The 25336-nt window shown below is 41.8% G+C and overlaps 1 protein-coding gene across 2 annotated transcripts in view; it reads right to left on the reverse strand.

Annotated features, from left to right (window-relative positions):
- Nucleotides 1–665: 665 nt before the first annotated feature.
- LOC118502718 (WSCD family member AGAP003962) overlaps nt 666–25336 on the reverse strand; it is a 46272-nt gene continuing 21601 nt past the window's right edge. The window contains exons 1-6 of one of the 2 annotated variants that reach the window (XM_036035273.1): nt 5339–5679; nt 4530–5212; nt 4374–4453; nt 2113–2284; nt 1874–2043; nt 666–1793 (exon numbers count right to left, since the gene is read on the reverse strand). In XM_036035273.1, the coding sequence (XP_035891166.1) occupies nt 1638–1793; nt 1874–2043; nt 2113–2284; nt 4374–4453; nt 4530–5196 (1245 nt within the window). In that variant the 5' untranslated portion in view covers nt 5197–5212; nt 5339–5679 and the 3' untranslated portion in view covers nt 666–1637. Of the gene's footprint in view, nt 1794–1873; nt 2044–2112; nt 2285–4373; nt 4454–4529; nt 5213–5338; nt 5680–25336 lie in introns of those variants that run through there. The other variant, XM_036035272.1, reaches the window with a different exon arrangement.

The raw sequence follows: 25336 nt of genomic DNA on the forward strand, positions 1-25336 counted from the left end.
AAAACGACAAATAATTTTTTTTTTGGTGGCCCTAAGCAAAATAGAAGCTGTGGTTGAAAATGCTGAGATCGGGCTCCTTTCTAGCGCAAAGCTCCGCGAACGCTTACATTGATTTTATACTGCGCTGATAACTTCGTAAGGTAACCGTAACTGTCGAACCCAGGCATGTCGCCAGCAGCTAGACCACAAGCAACCTTATCAGAACGCTTACTAGGGAAAATGTTAAGGTATCAAAGGTTGATTCTGATCTCTTTGGAAAAGTCTATTGGTGTTCACACATACTGGTAGTCCGTACAAGGTCCTGCAGCAATGGTTGTTCTTGATACCTAAATTCCAGGTATCGTGGTAACACAACACCAGGATGACATTAAACAGGATCAATTCTTGATGTCGGTTGTACCTACAGGTTGAAGATATGCATTCGTCGGTTATTGGCTTCGACATAGGTCTAAACAGTGGTGGATCTAGCCTTCTGGAAGCTCTAACCAGAATGAAATTTGAAGGCCTCTAACACGTCAAATCTGCTGACCGAACCAGAGTCAGAGGTACATTGAAGACATTTCACAAGTCCCCTTAAAGAGTTCGACATGTCCCCTCTCAATAAAAAACTCTTCCAGGACATTCCACATCCAGTTTAAAGGAAGATAACCCTTGATGATATGAACTATGTTTCGAACATCTCTAAATAAGTTTATTCGGCTTTTTGTTTTCTGCACTGGTGTCTACATATAATGCACATTCGTTTACACCAGCAGCCCCAATGCTATCATACATCGTGTTTGCTTCGTCGTCACCACACGGAACAGGGATTACTAATCGGTTACGTGGATTTGTCTATACTTGGTTTTCTGCGCAATTGCACCAACCTACCACCCCCGGATTATGGCCGTGTGTTACTCTCGTGTTTGTATGAATGTGTTTCGTGGCAAGTCTTAAAATTGTTGCATACATTTCTTGTCGTTTACTAAGAAACAAATATATCTCTCATCCTGTGCCTAGTCGCGTGTATGCTTATGTTTGTAACTATTGTTCCTAAATCGTTTCTAAAAGTCTTACCAGTTTCTTATAGCGCCTACAATGTGTTTCTTCTAAATTGTGTGTGTGTATCTACTTTTAAATCTGCCTGGTTTTGTTTTTCCTCCGGCTGCTGGTAATATCGTGTTACATTACTTTGGTTACGTTAAGACATGTTTGGCTCTGCTGCTGCTTCCGCTGACTCGATCGCCCTACGGCCCATATAGCAAAACGGAAGAGTTTGTCCCTTCTGCTGACTAGAATGTTTTCGGTTCAATTGTACGGTAACAAACAGGATACGGCTGTACAGAAAAAAAAAAAAAACTAAACACAACCGCACCCTCAATCCGCTGTCTTTGGCTACAAAAACACATCACTAACTGGAAGCTTTCAACTGGTGCCTTGAACGATTCTCGCTTTCGATTGGTAGCTTTGGTTCCGGTACGGTACTTGCACACTTTTAACATTCTACTTAAGATTTATACAAATACTTTGTGAGCAAAAAAGGCGCAGCCTCTTTCTAGCTTCTGGAGCAAACTCGTGTGTTCGAGTACAAGAATGAAGGGGGAAAAAAAACCAAAACCCTGAAACCCCTTAAATCACAATAATAGCCTCCGGTGTGCTCAGTGTGCGTCATAACGTCCGAGGGCAGCATACACTTCGGCCCGCTTCTCGTCAATTGCTGCGTGCATTGCCGGACTGTACGGGTCGAACTGGAGGATGCGCTTTTTGCGCCTATAAATACCTTCCTTTCGCATAAGTGCACACGCCAACAGCTCCTGCAAGTGGAGGAAAAGCCAGGTTCAATTTGCCGGTACAACAAATTTCCAAACATGCCGACCCACACCCAACAACTTACCTCGTCCGTCGGGTAGTTTAGGAATCGTAGAATACTGCGCAGTGTTCCCTCGACGTTCTCCACCAGATCGTCGTAGAAGACGAGCTTGACTTCGCCGGTGAAATTTTTCGCCCACGAGAGATTCGTTTGTTCCCATGCCCAAAGCTTATTTTTTACAAATTGAGTCCAATCTGTAAGGAAAAACGGAACAGTGGCAAACAATTAACGGACACGTGCCACCGGTGGGAGGCACCACTTACATCGACCCTTGGTCCTACGGTAACGGTCAGGCGAGGCAAATCCCACGTGGCCACCAGATTGGCGATTAAACTCCGCCAGAATGGCCCGTTCCGGATCACGTATCAGTAGAATCGCTTTCGTGTACGGGGCCCATGCGTGCGGGCCCCATTCGTGCGTTTTGACTACCAGTACCTGAGGGAGGGAGAGAGAGAGAGAGAGAGGAAGAAAAGGCGAGCGAATAAACATGAAGGTTTGTTTTAGTATTGATTTAGGGTCCATTGGTGGTACTGTGGAGTACCTATAATAGCAGGTTCGGGCAGGTGGAGAAAATTGGTACAAACATGTGTTTTGGTTAGTAAGCAGCAATTTGATCCTTTAAGTGATAAGATTCTGAGCTTCGAACGAAACATTTAACGTATGCTTGAAAATCGTTGACTTTTAAAGGATGATAGTGAAAAGAAAAATACTCAATGCAATAAAATTTGCTCCAAGAAGTAGCCGACAAAAATATTATAACCATAATAATAAATATATTATATATTATAAATATTATAACGACTTTTCGACTTTTGCGTATTGAAAAAGGACCCATTACCATCCCAAAAATGATGTTGTTTAAGTTTCTTCTTGATCTTGCCGATTGATTACCACTCCGGCTTGGGTGAAGAAGTGATTTAACCCTTAGGGAGGCTTGTGGCTCCCTGTGAAACTGAGAATGGCGACCCTTCGGTTACAAAATCTATTGGCAAGACGTTTCTCAAGGCCGGATCTGGGATCAGATCCCATCTATACCGCATCTCCGTACGTGGGACACTATTCTTTCTATTCTTCTTTGGCACTTCAACCTCAAAAGTTCTCGGCCTTCCATTTTTAGATTTCTGTGAATCGATTTTACCCGGAGCAAGATAGTCAGTATAGTAGAACTGACTAAGACTAAGTAATAAATGGTATGCAATGACCTCTTCAACTACAAGGGCTATTAGCACTTAAGGCGAAGAGTCTTTTTCAATTCAGAGGACTCCTCGTGTACAAAATCAAATGAACCTCTTCCATTGTGAGGTCTCTCGGATGAGGATGTCTCTTTAATTACGATGTTTCTTGGCGACGAGGACTGTTCGTGAATGAGGTTTATTTACAGGAAGATGCCTCTGCTATTAGAAGGTCTCCCAAACGATGAGGCCTCTTCGATTACAAGGTCACTTGGGCGATGAAACCTGTTCGACTTCGAGGTTCCTTAGTCTACAAGGTCTCGTTCTTCTATAAGACGATTACAAAGCATCTCAATCTCTCTCTCTATCTCTCTCTGAAGCTTAGATCACGAATTATATTCGGCTACAAGATCTGTTGGATGATAAGGGTCCTTCCATTACAGAAACATTCCCTGAGACGAGACAGTGTTTTTGAGGTTACGGACCTGGAAGATAAGGACCCGTTGAACGACTAGAGCGCTAGGATTACTAGAACTGGCGACATCCCAAATGCGAGTTCGCCACTACTTATATCGTGAATAAGGTCCTTTAAAGCAAACAGATTGGGAACTCTTTGGTTGACGATGGTTTAATCAAGTGGGAGTTTAAGAACCTTCCGGAGTTCTTATGCGAAATGGAAGAAGAGGCTCCTATCAGCACCTCTCACCGACGCTCTTCTGACGAGCACCTTATACGAGGCCAGGCAAGCAGGATCTAAGAGGTCGTTTGGCCAAGAAAGGAGAATAATGGGATTCCCTGACCGACGAGGCCCCTGGCCAACTCTAGTTTCATTATCTTTAAAATATTCTTCACAAGCGTCTTCAATCGCTCACCATGGGAGATTGTTGAATGGTGGGTTTCAACAAAAACATGGACCGCGAGATATAAATAATAATGTGTTCGAGATATCCTTCAACGATAGACGGAAGCTCTATTCAATTGATTCAAGATATTCAACGATAAAGGTTCTGTCTTCCTATTCAGTTTTCGCTACAGTTCAAGTCATTTAACACCGTTTCTCTCCCCTGATTGACGTTTTCATCATTATCCATAGGTGAGGAGATGTTAAAAAAAACTCTAAATTTTGTAAAACCATACATAATAATTCTGAAAATCACTCTTTCTTATGGGATTCGTTCGTAAAGGGCCGAGACCAGAAACTGTTCGAAGAATCGTTCATCCATTGTTAATCTCCGATAGGCGTTCTTTGTACTGTCGCTGTGCTCGCCTTACAGACTACAATGTTTTAAAACCATTCCAGAGCGCCCTCTCAACCCTATGCGGGCGGACGTTGCTTGCACTCAACCACTTACCGACGAGTTGGCGACACTTTCCGCCGGGAAACCACTTTTAAGGAGTCCATAGTCTTTGTACACGCTCCCGGTTAGAATGCCTGTAAAGACGGAAAAAGTGTCAAGCATTAGGCAATTACTGAACCCGTACGTTTTTTATACCCGATCGGAGCTTACCGGTCGCTTGCTGGAGCAGATACCGCAGCCAGGTATTACCACTGCCCGGGAATGAGACGAGCGCCGTCAGTTCCGGTTTCGAGTGTGCGCCCTTCGTGCGCCACGGCGCCACACCGCCGCCATTTCTTACGCTATCACCATTATCTCCTAGCTTACCACTAGCTGTGTCACTGTTAGGCCGAACCGGATGCGAGGAACTGCCCGGACTGCCGGCACCGGACGCTGCGACCGATGGGCCAGCGAGTGTGCCATCGTTCGCCTGCCCGGTCTGTACCGCCGCCGCCTGTCCGGGTGCTGAGTGTAGGTTCTGGTTGTTACTGTTTCTGCTGCTGCTGCTGCCACCGATGCCACCATGGTAGCTGTACACGTTAAACTTCTTCACGAAATGGCCCGGGAAGGTTTGGAGCAGCTTGGGTGGTTTGCGGGGCGCACGGATCGGAGCGTCCAGGTAGTGGAGCTCGGTGCACCACTGCAGCGGTGGCTTCTTGCCCATCAGCCCCATGTCCCGGTTGCGGATCGTCTCGAACTCGCCGTAGCCGCGTGGCCCATGGACGCCCCGCTTCTGCTGCGGTCCCTGCAGACTGACGAACGATAGGAACAGTATGCCGCCGACGTACACCAGTATGGTGCCGGCCACCCCAAACAGTCGCCAGCCGCGCAGTGCCATGGCCGCATTATCGCATCTGGGAGGAAGAAAGAAAGCGGCAGAGGAAACGAGCATTAGGCAATGATGGCACGTGCAGCGCTCCACAGCACTCGGTAACGTATTCTCTAATCGAGGTTATGGAAGTTAATTTATTACAACTCACGCGAAATGTACGCTTCGATCGAAAAGAAAACCGAACCTTCCGCTCCGCTCTACCACCAGAAGAAGAGCGCAGACAGTTTTATTGGATTTTTGTGTTGCTGTTTTTGGTGTAATTACTTTTCCACAAGACCCACGTGCTCGTTCACCATCGCAAGCTGAAGATGCTATCTGTGCTAGTCGGTTAAGAGTGCAGACGTCAACGGTGGTGCAAACGGTCCAGAGCGTGGATTGCTACACGCTGGAAGTTTGTCCCTTTTTTCCGACAATGCGACCCAGGTCGCGTCAAGGGCAGTACACGGTTCGTATCTTCTGCCGAACGAATGTGTTCACACATTCCACTCGACTGCAACTGCGATCGGACGACTCAATTACCGAAAGGGTTGGCGCACGGGTTTCGATAGCGTCATCTTCTCCGGATAGTGTCATTTATCACATCACTTCACCTCATGTTAGCTCGCTGACCGGGTTTAATGATTAGTGTTGTTTTTACTGTCAGATTTGTAAGGTACTACACCATGACGTGGGTGTTAAAATTCACTGACATTGGTGCTTCATGGTCCCCCCCCCCACCCCACTCAAGCGATGCATCCCACACGATGCAAAACGATGGGGATGGATCGAAGCGCAGCGGGTAGGTCATTATCGCCCTATCGGGACGGTAATTACTGTTGGCGTACGGACGGATGTGACAAGAGTCAGTAAGTAGATTTGTTATCGACAGTAATTATGAACAAACGTTTCGAGTGAGTGCACTGCATGATCGTTGATGGAAGTTTGTTTAACGGTTAGTTCATACAGAAAACGGCTTGACCTGTTTATCAACTTAAGCGTGGGGGGAATTCTTTTATGGAGTAATGAATGTTTTGACAATTTGATTAAAAATAACAGAATTAAGTGTATGCCTAACGACGATGGCAGTTCATGGAATTAACTAATAACATCCACTGCAAATCAATTAATGGGTTCTAAATGATGACATATGAGCTTACAGTACTACAATTTTAAACCTGCTGTATTTGGAACTGAAGCCATCCAAACATCCACGTGCATGAATTGAGTCCGAGAGGACCCTTTTCCCTATATGCTTACGAAACTGGAGGAAAATTTGATGTATTAATTTAAAACACCTGTAACCAGTGGCCTAGGCGATGGTGGCGTCGGTCTTCACACGACAGGACCGGGGTTCAAATCCCATTCAGACCCGCCTCTCCGTGCCCAGGACTGACTATCCATCCTGGGGTAAAATTCAGTCATCGAAAGCCAGAAATGGAAGGCCAAGATCTGTCTAGGTTGTACAGTGCCAAAGAAAAGAAGAGATTGATTGTAAATTTGCTTTAAGTCTAGCTATGCTGATTGCTGCCCAGCAGATATAATTAATTCTGGAATCGGTTAGTTGGTTCTAACTTCAATTAATTTATTATTATCGTTAAAATTTTGTTTGCAAGGAATTAAGGCTTGATTATTTGATCAAATTCAAATAAAATCTAATCAATTTTTTAATAGTTTGTTTTACTTATTCAAACCATGTGACTTGGTAAGCAATAATATTGGATCTTTAGCATGAATCAAAATTGATTGTATGAAACTTATAATACTTGTGTACTCTATACCTTTTTAAGAAACGTTAAAACAATCAGTTTATATTAGCAGACACTACAGTTTATTAAATATTAATGTAGGAACGATAAGACTCTTAAGTAGAAATTTTATAGAATTGTGCTTAATGCAGTCGAACGGAATTATTGACAAATGATCTGAGGTCTACCTTGATTTTTTTTGTATATTGTGTGGAAGAGCCATTTGCAAGAGAAAAAAAGTGAATTAAGGTATTGGTAGTGCAATTTATACAAAGAGTAATATTTTAGGAGGATCCATTTAGGTGATGTTAGCTGCTGTGGTCGAGTCTGGTTTATAATTGCTAGTGGACAGCTGATAAACGTAGGTTTTAAAAAAATAATACTTCAAATTAAAATGGATTTTAAAAATCAGATGGATTGACTTGGGTGCTTTAGCAATAGTTAGGGTAGAAGTCTTGGCTGGCATTATGAGGTCTGCCAGTTATGGCTTTAATAAACTGGAATTTGTACAAGAAAATCTGAGTAAATTTGGATTTTTGAGCCTTAGTGATCAGTTGCTATTTTGTCTTCTATACTGATGGGTTATATAAAGGTCTATGAAAGAAATGTTCCTAAGACATACTTTTGGTCCACTGCTGTGGTCAGTTGCGAACCTTTTTGGTAGACAACGTGCCCACAGAATGATATGCTTTTATTTTAAGTGATTGCTTTACTTTGTGTGAGACATGGACTGCATGCCTTGTATAACATTGACCATCTTGTGTAATATATTTAGGAGGATGACTTCTTCAAAAAGTGATGACTTGTAATGATTAGAAAATAGTTGTATTTTCTTAAAGCTTCATTGTTATTAGCGGCCATGGTCCTACTAGGTCCATGCACCACAATGAGGAGGAGTATTAAGATGAATTTGATTCAATTCTATTTGTTTTATAAAGCGATCTTTTAACCACGCTTTTAAGTCTAACACAGTCAACCAACAAAGCTATCCTGAAGCGTAGCGTTTATGCAAGAGTAAAACGCTTAGCCGAACCATACCGAAACTTTTGACAACACACTTTACGGTTGCACCACAGACTATGCAAATTTATGCCAACAATGCATCTAATGGTGACTGTCCCGTCCCTGTACCGGTCCCATTACTCCGTACGGGACCACAGTTAGCCAGCATTCGACGGCGGGTTTAACTTTGGCTCGTAAAAGTTAACCCCACACCCGGCCACACTATTTAACGATGTCACCAGCGCTTTGCTGCTTTGCTATGTAAAATTTCTCCATCATCGCTTCGCTTCACGATGAGAAGGAGACACACCGTATGTGGAGTTGACGCTGTGCATCGTAAAGTGGAGTTGCTGCTGGGTTTTGATTTTGTGCCGCAGTAGGTCGTTTCTGGAATGGGCACTTAAGCTTAAGTTGGTTGGAGGTATGTAAGCACAGTTTTATAACCTTTTTCGGCTGTGGTGAAGATACTAGAAAGCTGCTGAACAATGCTTCAATTACGGTAATCAGTCAAAAAGGGGAATGGATTGACACAATGCTTGGTGGTTTAGTGTTATTCCTTAAGCATAAAATAATATTTTGAAAGACGATGGAGATAGGGATCCATCTCAAAGATAAACTCATCGCGTCTTCCCATTTTTGTAATCAATCATTTACATCCTCGTCTTGAGAGATTTGTTAAGTATGACTAATTACTAGCTGAAAAAGCGGCCAACCCACTCATTGTGCGCCACGTGCATGTGATATCGAATATCATCGGCCATTAAATAATCGAATCCAAATCATCAATCTCTCCACACCTCCACGGGCGTATGGACCGGATCACCAAAAGAGCAGAAAAACCCGGCTCCATTGGCTATCTGAGCTCCGTATCGTATCCCACAAATTGGACGATAATTTGTCGATCGATTTTTGGTGCGGAATTTCGGGCTGTATAAAATCTTCCCTATGCTTCCCAGTGGTTCTCATCTGGCAGGACGTTGTGTGCATGTGTATGTGATCCTGTCCATCTGGTGCTCATCCTGGCCGGTGGCATTCCGGCCGATGGGCAAATCCGTGAACCGCGTGGAAATATCAAATGCCAGCGATGACAGTGTACAGCTTCATGCCGTCGTTCAGCGGGTGTTTAAGTGTACCTTTAATAGCGATTTCCACCTCTTCCCCCCCCCCCTCACCTACCCCCCGGGAAAAAGGAAGGCTCCCCATAGACCCACGCAATACCCGCAGGCTAGGACAGTCGACCCAGGCATCGGTGAAAGCGTATCCTTCGACATCTCACGCCGAGCAGCGCAGACTGACACTCGTTTTCGTGTGGCAGGAATAGAGTTTTGCTCCACGGCACTATGGGCTTCTCTCTTTCCATCTCTCTACGGCGGACCAGCATCAACGCTTTGCATCAATATAGCGCTGTAGGGTATTGCTTTTATTATCATTTTTGCTGGTAGGATAATAATGAACTGGTACAAGGACGCCTGGATGGTGCGGTTGAATGTGAATGAGAAAAGAATCACCCCGGGGTTAGAGAGCCAGGATCAATGAGCTGTGGGGGTTTTGTTCGTTTCGTGGTGGGAGATTTTTTTGCTGCTGTTGTGTGTGTCACAAAGTTCAGCTCGTTTCCATTGCTCGAGGTGCATGGTGAAGGCTTAAAACCATTGTGTGGAAACTTTCTTAGGACTTTTGGTCGGCGTGCAGTAGGCGTGCTTGCAGGGAACCTTCTTTGGCACGAAAATGAGAGCCGTGTTAGGTCGCTGGGTGCTGTTTTGTTTGTTGTGTGGTGTTGCTTTCCGGACAAGTACTGTTTACATTTCTGGCATCTTGTTACACTTCAGTTGCCGGCGCACACGTAAGAGCCGTTCCATCCCGCATGGTTCATCAAGTTAGAAAACACTCGATTCACGGTGCTTTGGTTAAGAAAGTTGGTTTTGAGATAAGCGTTTTGAAAAAGTCTTATGCTGAGAAACTTTTTTGAGAGTGTACAAATTTTTTATACGAAGTATGAAGCTTCTTAAATTATGTTAATTAAAAGGATCACCCTGAAAAGAAGGATAAGTTCAAATTAAAATGATGAAACGAGGAATTTAATATTGGAGTAGTATTAAGAAGAGAACCTATATGACCCACGGCACTGAGTCGTATTAGAGTAAATAGTAGGGCAAGAAAGGTACTTGGGGAAACATTCAGTGGGATGGACCCGAGCAAATCTGGCGAAGGACTCCAGAAACTGCCCATTACGATGGATATAGATCAAAGACTTCAAACAACGGGGGTCGGAAAAGTCACGACACCTAGATGTATTCACTAAAAGTGTCATTATAATCTATATATACCAGCAAATTATGAAGCAGTTAAAGATTTTGTTATGAACAAATTCATCGTAACAAAGTTATCGTAACAAAAGTTATGAGCAATTATTAATTGTTTGATTTATAATTTTCATGAAGTACTAGGCGTCTCCACTATAACATTGAAATATTTTTTAAAATAAAATCCAGAAGCTAACTGGAGATAATATTAAAAAATATCAAAACAAAACATTGACCGATTCAATTTTAGCTATGCCAATTGGAGACTCATGATGCTGTATTGTGAGTTTACGCTGGCAAAGTGCTGGCCTGTGAAAACATTCGGTTGTCTTACAATACCCAGAACGTTGTCACTAAAATAAATCATCGCTAGAGATCTACCGGTACTATTTAAAGCATTTATTTCCAAGTTGAGTTCTAATGGGTTTTATTTTATAGAATTTACTTGGCAGCTTTATTTTGATCACATTTGATAAGGTAATTCATTTTAGTTTCATTAATAATTTGATAAGCTAATAAAGCAACAAACCAGATCAGATTAAAAGTAAGTTACTCAATTAGAGCAATACGGCCCAGCCATTATTGAATAGATAAAAATCGCCCAATTATAACTTACGTCTCCTTCAACAGCCCTGATGTTGTGTACGAAAGCAGAAATTATCTTTCTCCGCAACAGAGATCTATCATACACGCTAATTGATTAAATCATCTCGTTCGCGAAGAAACAGCTGCATCAGTCCAATTTCTGTCTCGATCGAAACGGAGAGCTTACGCTTGAATTGTAAGCGCGGTACAGATGATTTTATGCCACTTTTCCGTGGAGAACCCAATTACCGCTATCTACTTAAAACCAACCACACATACCCACACACTCTCACCGCTATCATTAAGCATACAGAATTGTAAGCATGTGTGAGCGTGCAAAACTAGTCAAAACTACGTGCCATTCGTACCCCTCGTATCGGATAGAATCGTTTACCGTAATTCCAATGAATGGCTTCAAAAATTCCAATCCGGGGAGGCGTATTCGACCTCTAACGCCGGTTCGAGGAAATTTTCGATCGCCATTACCCACTGTTTCGGCTGTCAGACTGTCACTGATGGGTTGAAGTGGATTACCGAATCCCGTTGACAGTGGGTATTGGTGCAGATTCTCCTTTGTGGGGTTTTTGTCTTGTGCCGCACACAAAGAAATACATAAAAAAGGGGTGCTATTCAGCTCCAAATACCAAACCGGTCCAGTTTGATCGATCCCAGGGGATAGAAATGGGCTGGGTGGGTCGGAAGTTTACGTTTGTCTGACAATTTGTCATATTTATTGATGCTCACTTTACGGCGGTGTTGAACCATTCGCATTGCAATCCCATTTCCAGCACAAAAGGGGGTTCCAGATGGGGGTTTTGCGATTATTGGTAAAAGTGACGTAATGTTTTCGGTGTTCAATTTAACACCAATACACCGTGAAATGGGAAAGGAAAAGGTGTTTTGCCACTGTCTCTGTTAGACGAATGATCGCTTGTGTTTAAGTCGACAAAGTGTTTGACTGACACACACACCGCGTCTCCGTACGTCTAATTGGACGCAGATAATTTGAATGATTGATGCTCGCATTAAGTGAAACCGGCTAAAGGAAATATATTGCTCGAATCATAACACGTACTGCGTACCAGCGACGCACACACCCAACCCAGCTGGGAAACGAACATCCCATCGGCTTGGGGTGTCGATGTATCTATTTACTGGAAACAGTTTCAATAGGTCTAATAAATCATCCACCACCGACCGGCAACAACCGTTAGCTGTTTCGTACGAAAATGAACAGCAGTCGGACCATGCTGCGACAACAAAGTGGAAGATGGAAATCTCCTGCCTCTAGCTCTTGGAAATCTGCATGCTCACACCGCACGGGAGATGGGAGGGCACTGTTACGCTAGCATCCAGATAAGTAACAGTCTAGGCGCTTCCTGCAGATAAGCAAGATCAGATCCAAGATAGAAAAAGGGAAGCAGAGACATACACACTCACACCACACCTCCATCCAGACCGTTATCCCCGGCTCCAGTGGGTGAAAGTGTTGTGACTTGCACAGTGCCGGCGTCCCTTTGGGAAGGAAAACGGTTTGCTTACTTTGTAGCAGCAATGGTTGGCCGATATCCTCCGGACGCTCCGGAGGGATGTAACTGCAAATTGCGTCTACTGTGGGACGGCTTGGCGTTTATTGAATATTTTACTCTCCGCCCCCATTCCTTGAGTCATCCCTCTTTTCCCGCCGAGGACTTCCACTCATCCTATCCCGAAGACGGATGGTATGTTTCATGATAATGTGATAGCACAATATGTTGTATCTCTTCCGATTTGTGTGCGCTTATCTGTGTCTCTGGCTTCCGACCGTCCTAATGCTTTGGTGTTGCACAACTTTTTCCTTCTCTACTATCAGTTTCCGTTTTTTGTTCGCCACCTTTTCTTTTTGTTTGCGTTATTTATTTTTTCTTGGCATCCCTGATTTGTGTCCTATGTGATGTTGACTTGCAAAATGGTACAATGTAGGGAAGATTTTGTGTTTCTCTGTTTCATTGTTTCGTTTGGCGTATTGTTTCTTTCTAGGAAAATTGTTTCCCATTTGGTATGCCGCTTATTTAAAAAAAAAGTTTTTCCAACATCCAACTGGTGCGAAATGTGTGCACGTTTTATTGGCAAAAGTTTTTGTACATTTGATCGATGGTGGGCAGATGGTGCTTTCTATTCTATAATTCTATAATAATCTATTTGTACTTGTATTTGTACTATAGTGACAATGTGCTATATTTTTTTAGTAAAGTAATGCAAAATGAAGAGTTGCGGATGAACTGAAGAAACATTTATAACAATTATTGGTTTGTTGTTACAGTGTTTTCATTTGTATCATGTGTTTCTGAAACCATGTGTAAACTTGTTCTTCTTTCTATTGCTGTAATATTGTCGATTAAATAATTGAATGCTGTACATCCAATTTCAGACAGTTGGACATCTGTTTTTTAAAGTTAAAAATTCATCAAATCATCCATCATATAATGCAAAAAAAATTAAAACATAAGTCTCCAAGGCTAAGAGACCTAGAACATGGGCTTGGATATATTATGACTTTATAAGGAAACCAGTCTTTACACGGCAGGACTGTAGCTCATATCCCATCTAGACCTCCTCCACATATGCAGAACCAATTATCCAATAACGGGTAAAATCAAGTCTAGAAAAGCCTACATAAAACTAATCAGACTTATCCTAGGCCCAACCCTATACTAACCCAAGGTCCAGTCGTATAACAGTCCACCATTTGCATAACTTGGTTGCTAGAACAACATGTTCTTTATTTATTTATTTATTGAATAGACGGAATCGAATAATCAGCTCATGTATACTATACTGATTATACTCAGTGCTTTTTCTCTAATGTGTGGTAAATATTCCAGCAAACTTAATAAGCATCTAACCCGGTTAGAAGGACAGAAGACATGATTTGTATTTTTGAGGTTTTTGAAGTGATATTTTACTTACTTATTTGCACTTTTTGCTCAACAGACAAAAGTGAAGCTAAAACTGAATGTTTCACGGAACCAAACAAATTGAGCAAATATGAAACTCAATCAGAACCATAATAAACGAAATTTAAAGCTTTCCAGACAAGAATAAAATTCCGACATAGAGGCTCTAGATTTATATATACGAAAGTTTTTTTTTCCAAATGATATTCATACAGACTTTATTTCAATAAAATTTTATCAGTTTTATCATGATACAGAATAAAAATATGATAGAAATGTGTAAAATATATTTTACCTATAATTTTAGGTTTAATACCTATGATTATTATAATAAAAATGGCTTTAATTAATCCGTGCCCCGAATTCGTTGCTTGGTATATTTCATAAAAGTACTTGAAAAATTGATCTGAAAGGCAATAACGTTCTAAAGATTCAAAAAAAAAAATGTTCAAAAGCTTCGAAAGCCATGTTGTAAAATGTTGTTTTGATTTATTGCTTTGCAAACTTCCTAGCACTCTGGGGAAGTGCTATCCATTTAGGAAAGAGAGAACGTTCATGTATGCTAGGGAAAGCCTTTCCTTAACTTTTCCACATTAATGCATCCAGCGGGTGATAAAATTCATGTAAAGTCTCATCAATTATTCACTAACTTTGTAAAGCCACTGTACAACAGGTTCCAGTTTAACCGCTCTGATACCATATAAAGCATTGCTTCAAAGTATGGCTTAAAGTACCACAGTCAACCACCAACCTTCGGCCTTCATCGTTGTGGTGAGTTATGAAAATGGCTGTACTTCATTACTTACACGTTTCTCCACTTTTTTAACACATTGAACCGGTGAAGGTATACAAGAAATGTCTGTACACAGGCACCACACAGCATTGCTTACAACATTACGGATCTGTAACGTCATAAAACCCCGATAACGATTTATGGGCTCCTGTAGGTCGGTTGTGCATCGTGCACGAGACGGTGTTTTCGTCTCCTTCTTTGGCTTTTATTTCTTAAGCCCGTTACCGGTTTATCCGAATGGAATCGAATTAAAGAACACTTTCCATTGCGAAGGGGTGGTTTTTTACGATACTTTGCTGCGTTTTTTTCGCGGCAGAATCTTAAAATGTTCCACAAACACACACAGCTGTAATGGTATAGTGAGTTTCGTTCACGAACACAGCGCTAAAACGTGGCCTCAGTTAAACGACCAGGCGTCTCCATCGAAAGCTCTTTTTCTTTCCCATCGATTCTATTAAAAAAGCGTTTCCTCTAACGAGTGCTTCTATCGAAATTGGTACAGGCGTCAGCGTTGGCGATAGCATTCGCTTCATCGAACGAATTTGTAGCTCCATTATGTTTTGTGGTTGCGGAGCATATCGTAACTCTTTCGGAAATTTGGTAACACAAATCTCGGGTGGGGATTTCTTCGGGTATAAAATAACGGGAAGAAAAGCTCAATTTTTTTAAAGCACATGGAGGTACATAGGACAAAATGAGCCCGATGTTGTGCTACTTTCTACTTCTTAGTGTACTGCAAAACAAATAAGCCCTTTATCATTTGCCTTTCTATTTGCTCTTTTCATCATCATTATCACTACAGTATGGCACGAATATTTCTCACCCGTTGGCCGCCTGGTGTTTTTAAACACTTTTAATCGGTCCCCTTTTCTGGAAACCATTCTCATGCGCGTATATGTATTATCCACCGTGGTGCTCAAAATGTACCACGAACCATGCCCTGCCATGCCAACAATCCTTTGCTCCCTTATCTCCACCATAGACTTCCGGCTATTAATTCCGCCTCATCTTGACACCGGGTAATTAGAATACTTTTTCACCTGCTTGCACTGCACCTTATCTGCGGCGCGATAGGTTAAATGGTTGCAAGGTGTTTCGCGGATGGGTGGCTTTGTTTCGCTTTGTAGTCGAGCGCACGAACGCCAGTTCGTGACTGGTCGGTTGACGCGAGGTGTTTCAATGCTTTTGTGCCACCGTGAGCGCAGTGGCGATGAGAAATGTTTTGTCATGGAAATAGCTCGTTTCTCAATTTGTTACCGGAGTTTGGAGCTGTAAATTATGTGCAAAAGCTACAAAGATTCTTTGTTTGGTATGTGTAAAAGATGACATTTTGCTCTAGCTTCGTTTATGTTTCCGGGTTAAAGTCATTTATTTGTAAAGTTGATTTCAAATGGAATTTTATGTAAATGAAGTTTGAACAAAAACCTATGAAACACTTTTTTTCTAAATCTAGTGGAACGGCCTGGATAAAAACGCTTTCAGTTTTTGCATCGTTTTTACAATGCTCTTTTTGAAATTAGCTCAACATTAATATAGCCAAGAATAAGAGCATAATAAGACTAGGAGGTTCTAATCGATGTTAAGATCTTTAATAAAATCCATTTCTAGACTACGATAATTTCTCGAGAGAAAAAAAGCATGTCTAGTTACGCAGCCTGACCGATGCCATCAGCCCAATTCTCGCGAATTGTTTACGATCGGTACGGGTAGTCTTTTGTTCTTCCTTGCATCCGGTCTTCCTATATGCATATGGTCAGGGTAAGGATATTTGCAGATCGGTTGTTATGATAGAGTGAGTGAAACCGAGGAAAAACGAGAAGCCCTATATGGAACTTTTCAGGCGTTTGGTTGAATTGAGGGTATACAAGGGGAATGGGAGTGAAAAGAGGAACCTATGCTGTTAAAGACTCTTCTCAACTCTTCCGACCAACTGGTCATTTATTAAATTCTGTCTTTGATCGATGTTCGCTGTTAATGTGGCAGATTTGGTGTTGGTTTATGATTTATAAATCTTGATCGATATACAGTGCTGAGTATTCAGAATCGGAAAAGGATCTCCTCAGTATTTTTCCTCCAGAAAGTCGACATTGGATGCCCAGTGCAATGTACAGACTTCTTTAAAACTTCATAAAAACTTCCGTTGTTCTTTACACACAAAGTATTTAATTGGTTTTATGAATGAAGTTTAGGATGCACTTAACCGCGTTATTTCACCGTAACAAAAATCATAGTTTTAAAAGCTATCTTTAAAACGCTTTAACACTCAAAACAAAGCTCAGATGTTATACGGCTGTAATAATAATAAAACGACGTGGAGTTAGTGAGATATTTCGTTGAGAATCCTCTGAATTAAAAGTAGGAGAAATAAAAGAAGTACTAGTCGTGTTCTTCGGTTTATAGCTGTTAGTACCAACGTCCTAGTTCATCCTTACAAAATTCATTAGTGAATTCATGTTCATGTCATTTCGTTGTTTTTTTTATCCCAAGTTTGGTTCTTATTGTGGTCGGTGTAAAAATGCTTAAATATTTTCCCAACAGAGTTGATAAACATTCGGTAACACTTCCCAATTAAAAGATACTAACATCGCCCAACTGCAGTAAGCAAGTTACTGATTTTTTTTAAGTATAACAGGTTCGGGGATCAAATCTCTTCCGAAGTGTTTCTTCGAAGTGAGGACTCATTATCTACTATCTAACTACTAACTACTTGATATTACGCAGTCTGGGCATGTCCACGCAAGCCGTAAGGCCAAGACAAAAATAGTGAGTAAGTATTCTTGAAGTTTAGTCTTAACATTTTCCCCGTTAAGACGTAATTGAAGTAAAGCTCAATAAATTTCGACTGAAAACAAATAATTTTTGTCGACATACTAAGCCTGAATTCTTAAACCTCATTACTACTTGATAATGAGAAAAAAACCTATAAAAATATCATAAGGAAAAGCTTAGAAGCTCAAAATTAAGTTGTTCGTTAATGTTGCCTCCAAAATAGTGCTAGAGAGACGAAAACAACTACTAATTGTGTGGTTTTAATCCAATCCAATTATCACAACATAACTATTCTAAAGCTAACGAAATAAACAAAAAACAAAAACAACAATAAAACGCACCTTGTGTAACGCTTTGGGCGTTCTGCGAAAGAACCTTTCTCTTTATGGCACGGATTACACAATCCTCTTGAGTCGATTGATCTGGCGATTAAGCTTAACACCAATCCGCTTGAACCGCAGGTTACCGGGTTCAATTATTAGCAGCCGGTTTAGGATGGGCAGAATGTCGTAACGCAAAAGTATAATCTTACCCCACATTTGCATTCTGTGCCGGCCACGGTGCCATTAACAACCCATCGCTTTGGCCTTGTCCCTTCGCCGTAATTGAGCGGACGACCCGGAATCGGGACCGAGGCCGAGTTCTGCTCGAGCGAACTAAAACCCGCGGGTATTATGTTTTCCTATTGATTTTCCCTTTGATTTGCATAGTTTTCGGTACTCGGTTCCCTTATTTCCCGACCTGGTCAGCCGGGTGTGTATCTGGCATACCTTTTTCAGAGTGAGCCAGCATTGGGGAAGCCCTTTGTTGGGAGGGATGTTCGAGGGTGTTTGGGGAAACTGAAGCGCTGATTGTTTTAGTTTTGGATAAGCGCACCTCCCGCTAGTCCGCCATGTGGTTCTTGGGAGCGTAAGGAACGGATAGCTAATCTTCTTAATGCACGCGCCGAACAGGAAGGACGCATGCCAGGTTAGCGATCTGCAGAACGGCTCTGCCATTGGGTGTATCGATCCCAGGGTGGCATCTCAAGGATCGTTGTCGTCGTTGAAGCGAAGCGGTTGTTGTTATTCAGCTATTCCATGGCACGTAGTCTCTCTCTCTCGCCCGCACCTGTAATCTGAAACGCACCAAACGCACCCTTCCATTCGTTGCGAGGGTTGCTAATGGTGTCCTGCTTATCCACCGCGTGCCCTAAACCCTTACCGAAAACCCGGTTCGAGGAGCTCAAATTACTTTGATGGAGCAGAAAGCAGAAAAGATCCACCAGGCCACCTGTTTCTCAAAAAAAGGTGGCCATCTCCATGGGCACGGTGAATCAAGTTACCAGCTCCATGATGCAAACATTAAATGTCGAGCTGGGTTTTGTTTTTCTTTTCCCTTCTGCTTTCATTTATCCTTCTGGGCGAAATCGCTGTATATTAATCACAGGGTTCCTTCGTCACAGTGCGAAGGGAATGAGATGCGAAATTTATTATTGAATCCTTAAGCAGTTTTGTCCGGCGCTTGGAACGCGAAAGCATGTTTCTCCATGCAGCCATGGGTTTCGGTGATATTTTGTTTTCCATGGGGGTGTTGTTTTGGGGTTTTCCTTTCCAGTAAATGCTGCTGAAAAATGATGTTTTTACAGGGTGTAAATATTCACGCTGGGTACCCTGGGTGCGGTGAGTTCAAAGCTTTTCTTACGAGCTAAGCTCAGGATACGAAACCTAGCCTGGCATCGCCATAATATCCTTCGTGAACGCAATCAGTTCATAGCCTTCACTTGTATAATTACGATGGGTTGACCTTCGATTGTTGGTCGCACGTGGTCTCCATTCCACCTCAATTCTAAGGACCATTTCCATTTTACTATTAGCATCCGAGGTTTTTATCGACTAGCGGTTGATCGTGTTTTGCCACCATTTCGTAATTATTGCAACCACTGCGAAGCACCTTTTGCGATTAAGTGCAAGAAACTATAAGAAGCGTAGAAGAAAACACTCCCAATCCGGCCTCACACCGGACTTCTAGTACCAGGCTACAGTGGACCAAAAAAGGCCCGAAAAGTCACCCATGGGCCTTCGATAACAACATAAAGTACGGGGTTTTATTAGCTGATAAAATTTCCGATTTCACATTCCCGAAAAGCCAAAATAGTCGTGCGGTCGGAGAGCATAAGGGAGGGGCAGCAGCAGAAGAAGAAAAAACACATTATTGGGTCGGAAAAGCCACAGGCAAATAAATAATATGCCATTAGCCTGCTAGCTGATAAGAAGGCCCCACATTTCCTTAGCGAGCGGGTTTCTGGTTTCCGTGTGTTTTTCCTTTTGGTGGTTTTCGTTGCTGGTTGAAATTAGTGCGCTAAGGAGCCTCACCAAAATGCCAACATTATGATTTTATTACGCTTTACCATACCTGATTGTGTTCCTCGGCTTTTTTTCTTCTTTTGCTAAAGACCAGACCGGTGGTAACAGCATTTGTATAATTTTTCGAATATCTTTGCTAACGTGTGGCATGCGGTGAAATAAATGTGGCAAATTGCGCTGCAAATGAATTTATGAATTATTAATAACGTGTTACTTTCGTTGGAATGATTTTTGTTAACATGAAAGGACAAATGAAAGTTTGTAGCAATGTAGGACATAATAATTAATTTAATATCTACAACACTGCTTTCTGTCTCTTTCCTTTTCTTTCTATCTAGCTTCAGTTTAAGTTCAACATGTGTTTAGCTCGAAAGGATCATGTGGCGTATGAGTCCTTTCGATACATTCTGCAAAGAAATATTAAAACATTCCATAATTGTTTAGTATTTTTTCAAATGTTCTACCTTTGAACATAAATTGCAAAGATGTTGAAAATGGCAAATCAGAACAATTTTATTATTTTAATGTGTTTCTCAAAACAACTGCGATGAGCTCTGAGCAATTTTACGAAAACCCGAGGAAATAAACTGTAATCAATTCTGCACCTATTGCATGTTTTGGGCTTTAGCAATCTTCTCTCTCTCTCTCTCTCTCTCTCTCTCTTTCTCTCTTTCTCTGTAGCTACTTGGCCTAGCAATCTCTTAGGTCAGGCATGTCTTTTTTGGTTTGGTGGCTAGACTTAATGATACCAAGTAGTTGGATAGTCAGTTCTCACTATGTGGGAACGATTTGTACGGATGGGATTTGTACCCTGGCCTTGCCGCTGTGGCCTCAACTCTGGGCCACCCGCAATCTTAATCTTGGTAAATTCTTATGCTTAAAATATAAACTTTGAGTCTATACAAGAACAGATCGAGCCAGGAGCTCATGCTTAACCACCATTAACCGTGTAGTTGATAGGTACAGACTCAACAAGCGATCGGAAATTTTTAATCAGAACGAGGACGAGGACAATTCTGGATAAATGGATATGAACACAAGGAAATCGGTTGAGTTTGTAACTAAACCAATCCACACGAAGTTCACTACTTGTTGTGTGTTGTCAGCCGGCTACGTTAGCGGTTCGTGCTGCTGCGACGTAAACGATGTCATCACCGTCAAGCGAACATTTCTCTGGCTTCGATCCCTGCTCTTATCGGTCGAAATGGTTGTGAATAACATATGATTCGAACGATACTCTGCAAGACAATCGATATCTTGCATGAGCAAATTTTGAGTATCTTGGAAGATGGTTATCACACTCGGTGGCAATGACAATTGACCACCAATATCGTGTGATCTAAATCTATTCGTGCGTACGAGGGAGATCTTGGAAGATGGTTATCACACTCGGTGGCAATGACAATTGACCACCAATATCGTGTGATCTATATCTATTCGTGCGTACGAGGGAGAACTATGCCAATTAAGCGGAAACTATCATTATCATCAAAGCCAATGCTCAAACCACTAACAAATTCAGCTTGATGGATGTGAAGTTCCAGATTCATGGAAAGTTGGCCCTATCGCATCCATCCGAAGCTAAGTTGCATCCAATCAATATCACGCCTCCTTTATCGAGCATTAAAGATGCAAAACGCCTAATGAAAATCCCTTTAAATGGTATTGTAAGAAGAGGGTCTTCCAGAAGATTTGCGTGGAATAAGTAAAGTTCGAACCATGTCTAGATTCTTGTCAAGATGAATATTAATAAAATATTTAGATAGAACTAGAGTCTGTCGCAGTTTGTTGACTATTTCCATTATGAAGTACAATTTCTACTGTATGCATTTGGAATAAAAGAAAGCTATTGAAATGCCGCCAAGAGATGCTTGGAAGGATGCTAGTCTATCAGCATCAAAGAATTGAGATAGTGCAACTGATTCCAGTAATATCGGAGAAAGTTTAACTTTATCTTTAACAAAATCCAGTAAGAGTTGCTAATGCCATTGTAGACAAATGAGTAACTTTACTTCACTTAAGAGTTTAAAACTCTTTACCTAAAACAGCATTATGGTTCACATTTGAGGAAGCCATCGACTCTTCAAAACAACTTTTACAATAATTTTTAGCTGATTTTTTAATAAAACAGCGCTCGTTAAACAATCGAATATTATTCGATATTAAAACACATTCAGCATTATATTGAAGTTAGATGAAGAATGACAACATCTAAAGCTGGATCAGACGCACCAGCACTATCTGTATTAGTTGTTTTGAAAACATGCTTATGATTTACAGCTTGTTTGTGTGCCATAACACATTCCAACCCATACAGCCGATAGATCGCAGCCATAAAACAACGACAGAACTAGTCCGTACGTACGTGCGTGTGAGGGTACGGGCAGTGTTTTTTTTTGCTTGCTTTCTGCGGTCAGCAGGTATCATCACTCATCTCGCTATTTATATCTAGCGTTCGCTATCGGGAGCGAAAGACCACTGCCGGTGTAACATGTTCGTAATGTTCGAAGGTCGCCAAACACGGGTGAATCCCGCCTCCACACGCATTCCGAAGCATTGCGTGCTGGAAGGTTGATGGATGGAAAAGAAAAAGGGGGAAAAAACATGCTGAACAACCCTACCGAACCACAGAGCGGTCGGCTCTGGATGTGGCTGAGTAATAAATAAGGGTTCGTTTGTGCGGGGGGAACCGAGAATATTTACCCCCCCGTGTACATGTACATTACCGAGATGCACAAAATTAACCAATAATTAAACTACCCTATCATCATCATCCGGCTGTCCGACTGTGCAAGCATCGGTGGGTTGTGGGATGGCTCCAGGTATGAAAGGCCACTGTAATGCACACCTGGTGAAATGATAATATGAAATGGGGTTTTGCATCTGCGGCGTACCGGTTTCGCTTAATTAACGCGGCACAAAAGGGAAGGCGCTTTTTTCTCCCCAGATTGGTCCTCGGGACTGGTCGGGGTGGTTTTGCATTGTGGTTGTGAACATTTGCTCCTTCTTTGGTATTGTCGATATAGTCGGCAGGAAATATAATGGAAATGATGGGTTTGTAACAATATTTATCTCAACCATAAAGCAAATCAAACAAACATTCATCGTTTATGCTTAAAATTCCAGTAATGAATAGCCATTACACAGATAACAAAAAACTTTCTTTGAAAACACGCAAAAACGCTTGGAAAATTTAATGAAAAGCCCCTACACATCATCGCTTTTCTTTTTATCTTCGTTATGTATCAGCGCTCTTGAGTTTCTCCAAAAATTTCAAAGAAACGAAGAGATTTGTTAGCTTATCCTTCCTTGCCGCCAGCAGCTCCCACGCACGCACGTTCCAGTGTACTGATGCTGCCAAACAAAAAAGCGCTCTCACACTCATCGTCCTTTTGAAAGATTTCCATTGCACTTATTGGAGGTACGTACGCGACAGTGACCATGACGAAGGCGACCGAAAAGAACGTAGAAAGCAACCATTTTTCATAAGTCCATTTGCCTATGAAGGATAACAGGCGTGCTTGTAAGTCTCCGCTCGGTTGGCTATCGGCCAAATCTTTCCGTCCACGGGTTTCGTTCGTTCGGCGCAAATAAAATAAATAGAAGCCGAACAACTTTGGAGGCTTGGTAAGGAGCTGGTTCGGTTCGGCAAGCGTGGTAGAGACGAGAAAGTTCGTCGGTCAACCAGCCGACCGTACGCGTCCGGTTATGTAACTGTCCCGGTGGTAAAGTTTGCTAGTCTGGTTGCTGCTGGTGGTTTGTGGTAGAGTGTAAGGTGTGGTCGTAATTTATGAGCCGTCCATAAATCGGAAAGAAATTATGTGTTAAGGAAGGAACTGGCGTGCACATTTGCTTGGAAAGGTCGATCGGTTTCATTGCAAGGGAGTGAGTGTGATCAAGTTTTGCTTCTAATAAATTCAATGAATGTTAAATAATTTCTTATTTATTGCGATGTTATTCAGAATATTGAAGGACAGTATACGATACTGCTATAAATACTTAAGGTTTAGATGTTATTTAGCGATCTCTCCACTAAAAAGTTTTATTGAGTTAACGAGAACCTAGAGATTAAGAGGATTAAAATTGGTCCTTAGTAAGAAATAGGGTATTGAATGTAATGAACTTCGATTTAATGATTACTTGATTAATGATTTAATGATTACCGCCAAACAGCAATGTAGTCAGCCCTGCGTACGGAGATGCGGTCTAGGTGGGATTTGAACCTCTACCGGCCACTGCCACCGGATCGTCCCAACGAGCTTATTGAGTACATCAGACGTATAATGGCCAGACTCAACAGCAAAATTGCGTAAGCTCTTCCTAATAGATAGTAGAACATAATAAGATTCCTGTGTTCCGTCTAGGGATAAAATACGATACACAAAATATCCGTTTTTTCGATAAGAGAAACACGAAATGTTTGCTTTCCTTCCATCAGTTTCAATCCTTTCCAGACAGCACCAGTACAGAGAAAAGGATTTATGTTTCATGCCGAAAACGCACACCCAAAATGCTGCCGGTTGTGCCAGAGAATCAATTAATAGCCCTATGTATATTCCTATACGGTACTGCTGCCGACCTTTCGGATGACAGTGACAGGGTGGAACAATGCAGAGAAATGAGCTTGGGTAACGTAATTAAATTCGCCGCACTGGGACACATTGTTCTGTGGCACGACATTCGCTTATCGTGACCGGTGGCAAGATATACTGTGTGTGTTTGTTTTGCTTTTATGCAACTAATGACAAGATGCGATGATTGTGTGAATTGTGTGTCGAGTGGTTCGGTGGATTACGATCACCGAGCGGAGCGAGTTGACATGATCGTCTCATTAAAAGGGAGCCAATGAGATTTTTAACATCCTATTTTTCGTGATAATGGCAACGATGACGTTGGCGAAAAATGTTTCAAGAGTAAAAACAAAAACGCGATGCCAAAGTGAAATATTTCAATAGAAACTTATTGTACTGTACAGAACAGTAGGGTAATCGACTCAAGTAAGGAATATCCTTGAAATGTCTGGAATAAACATGGTTCCTTGATATTGCATGCCACTTGTTCTTTGATGCGAACGGCCCAAAAATACTAGCAGGCTGGATTATCTAGTTCTATTCGCATGACAGGACCAGCACACCGGAGCCACGATGGTAAGATCACCGTACAGTTTGTAGAGATTGTTATTGTAGGCTAACCTCCAGTGTCGTTCTTCTCATTTTCTTCTTCTTTGTAACGACAACTTCGCGAGGTCTTGACTTTACATTTATGGCTTCAATTAATTGATTTTATTCCTGACTGGATAGTCAGTAAGGTATAAACCGCCAAACATGCAAGACCAAAAATGCTTCTGAGCATTATCTCGTTATTAACGTTTGAAGAGTTTAGAGGTATTCCCCAGTTTTGTATAAATCCCATATCCTAGAGGCTTATGCAAGAATTGGAACTGTAAGAGTTGTACAAAGCCCCATAATCGTCCGTCGAAACTGGTATTTTGTGTTGAAGAGTTCCTTAGGCTGTAGTATGACCGGTTGGCATTCAGCAGCCTTGGACGTAACTCAACACCAATAGTTATCTTTGATTGCTCTTGATACCTGATTAATGAATGATTAATGATTTGGATCATTTCAAAAGTGCGATCACCTATCTGTTCATCATATCTAGGTAAATCAGCGCTTTTTAGGAGAACCGTTGGTAA

This window comes from Anopheles stephensi, chromosome 2 (assembly GCF_013141755.1).
Source record: "Anopheles stephensi strain Indian chromosome 2, UCI_ANSTEP_V1.0, whole genome shotgun sequence".
NCBI lineage: Eukaryota > Metazoa > Arthropoda > Insecta > Diptera > Culicidae > Anopheles > Anopheles stephensi.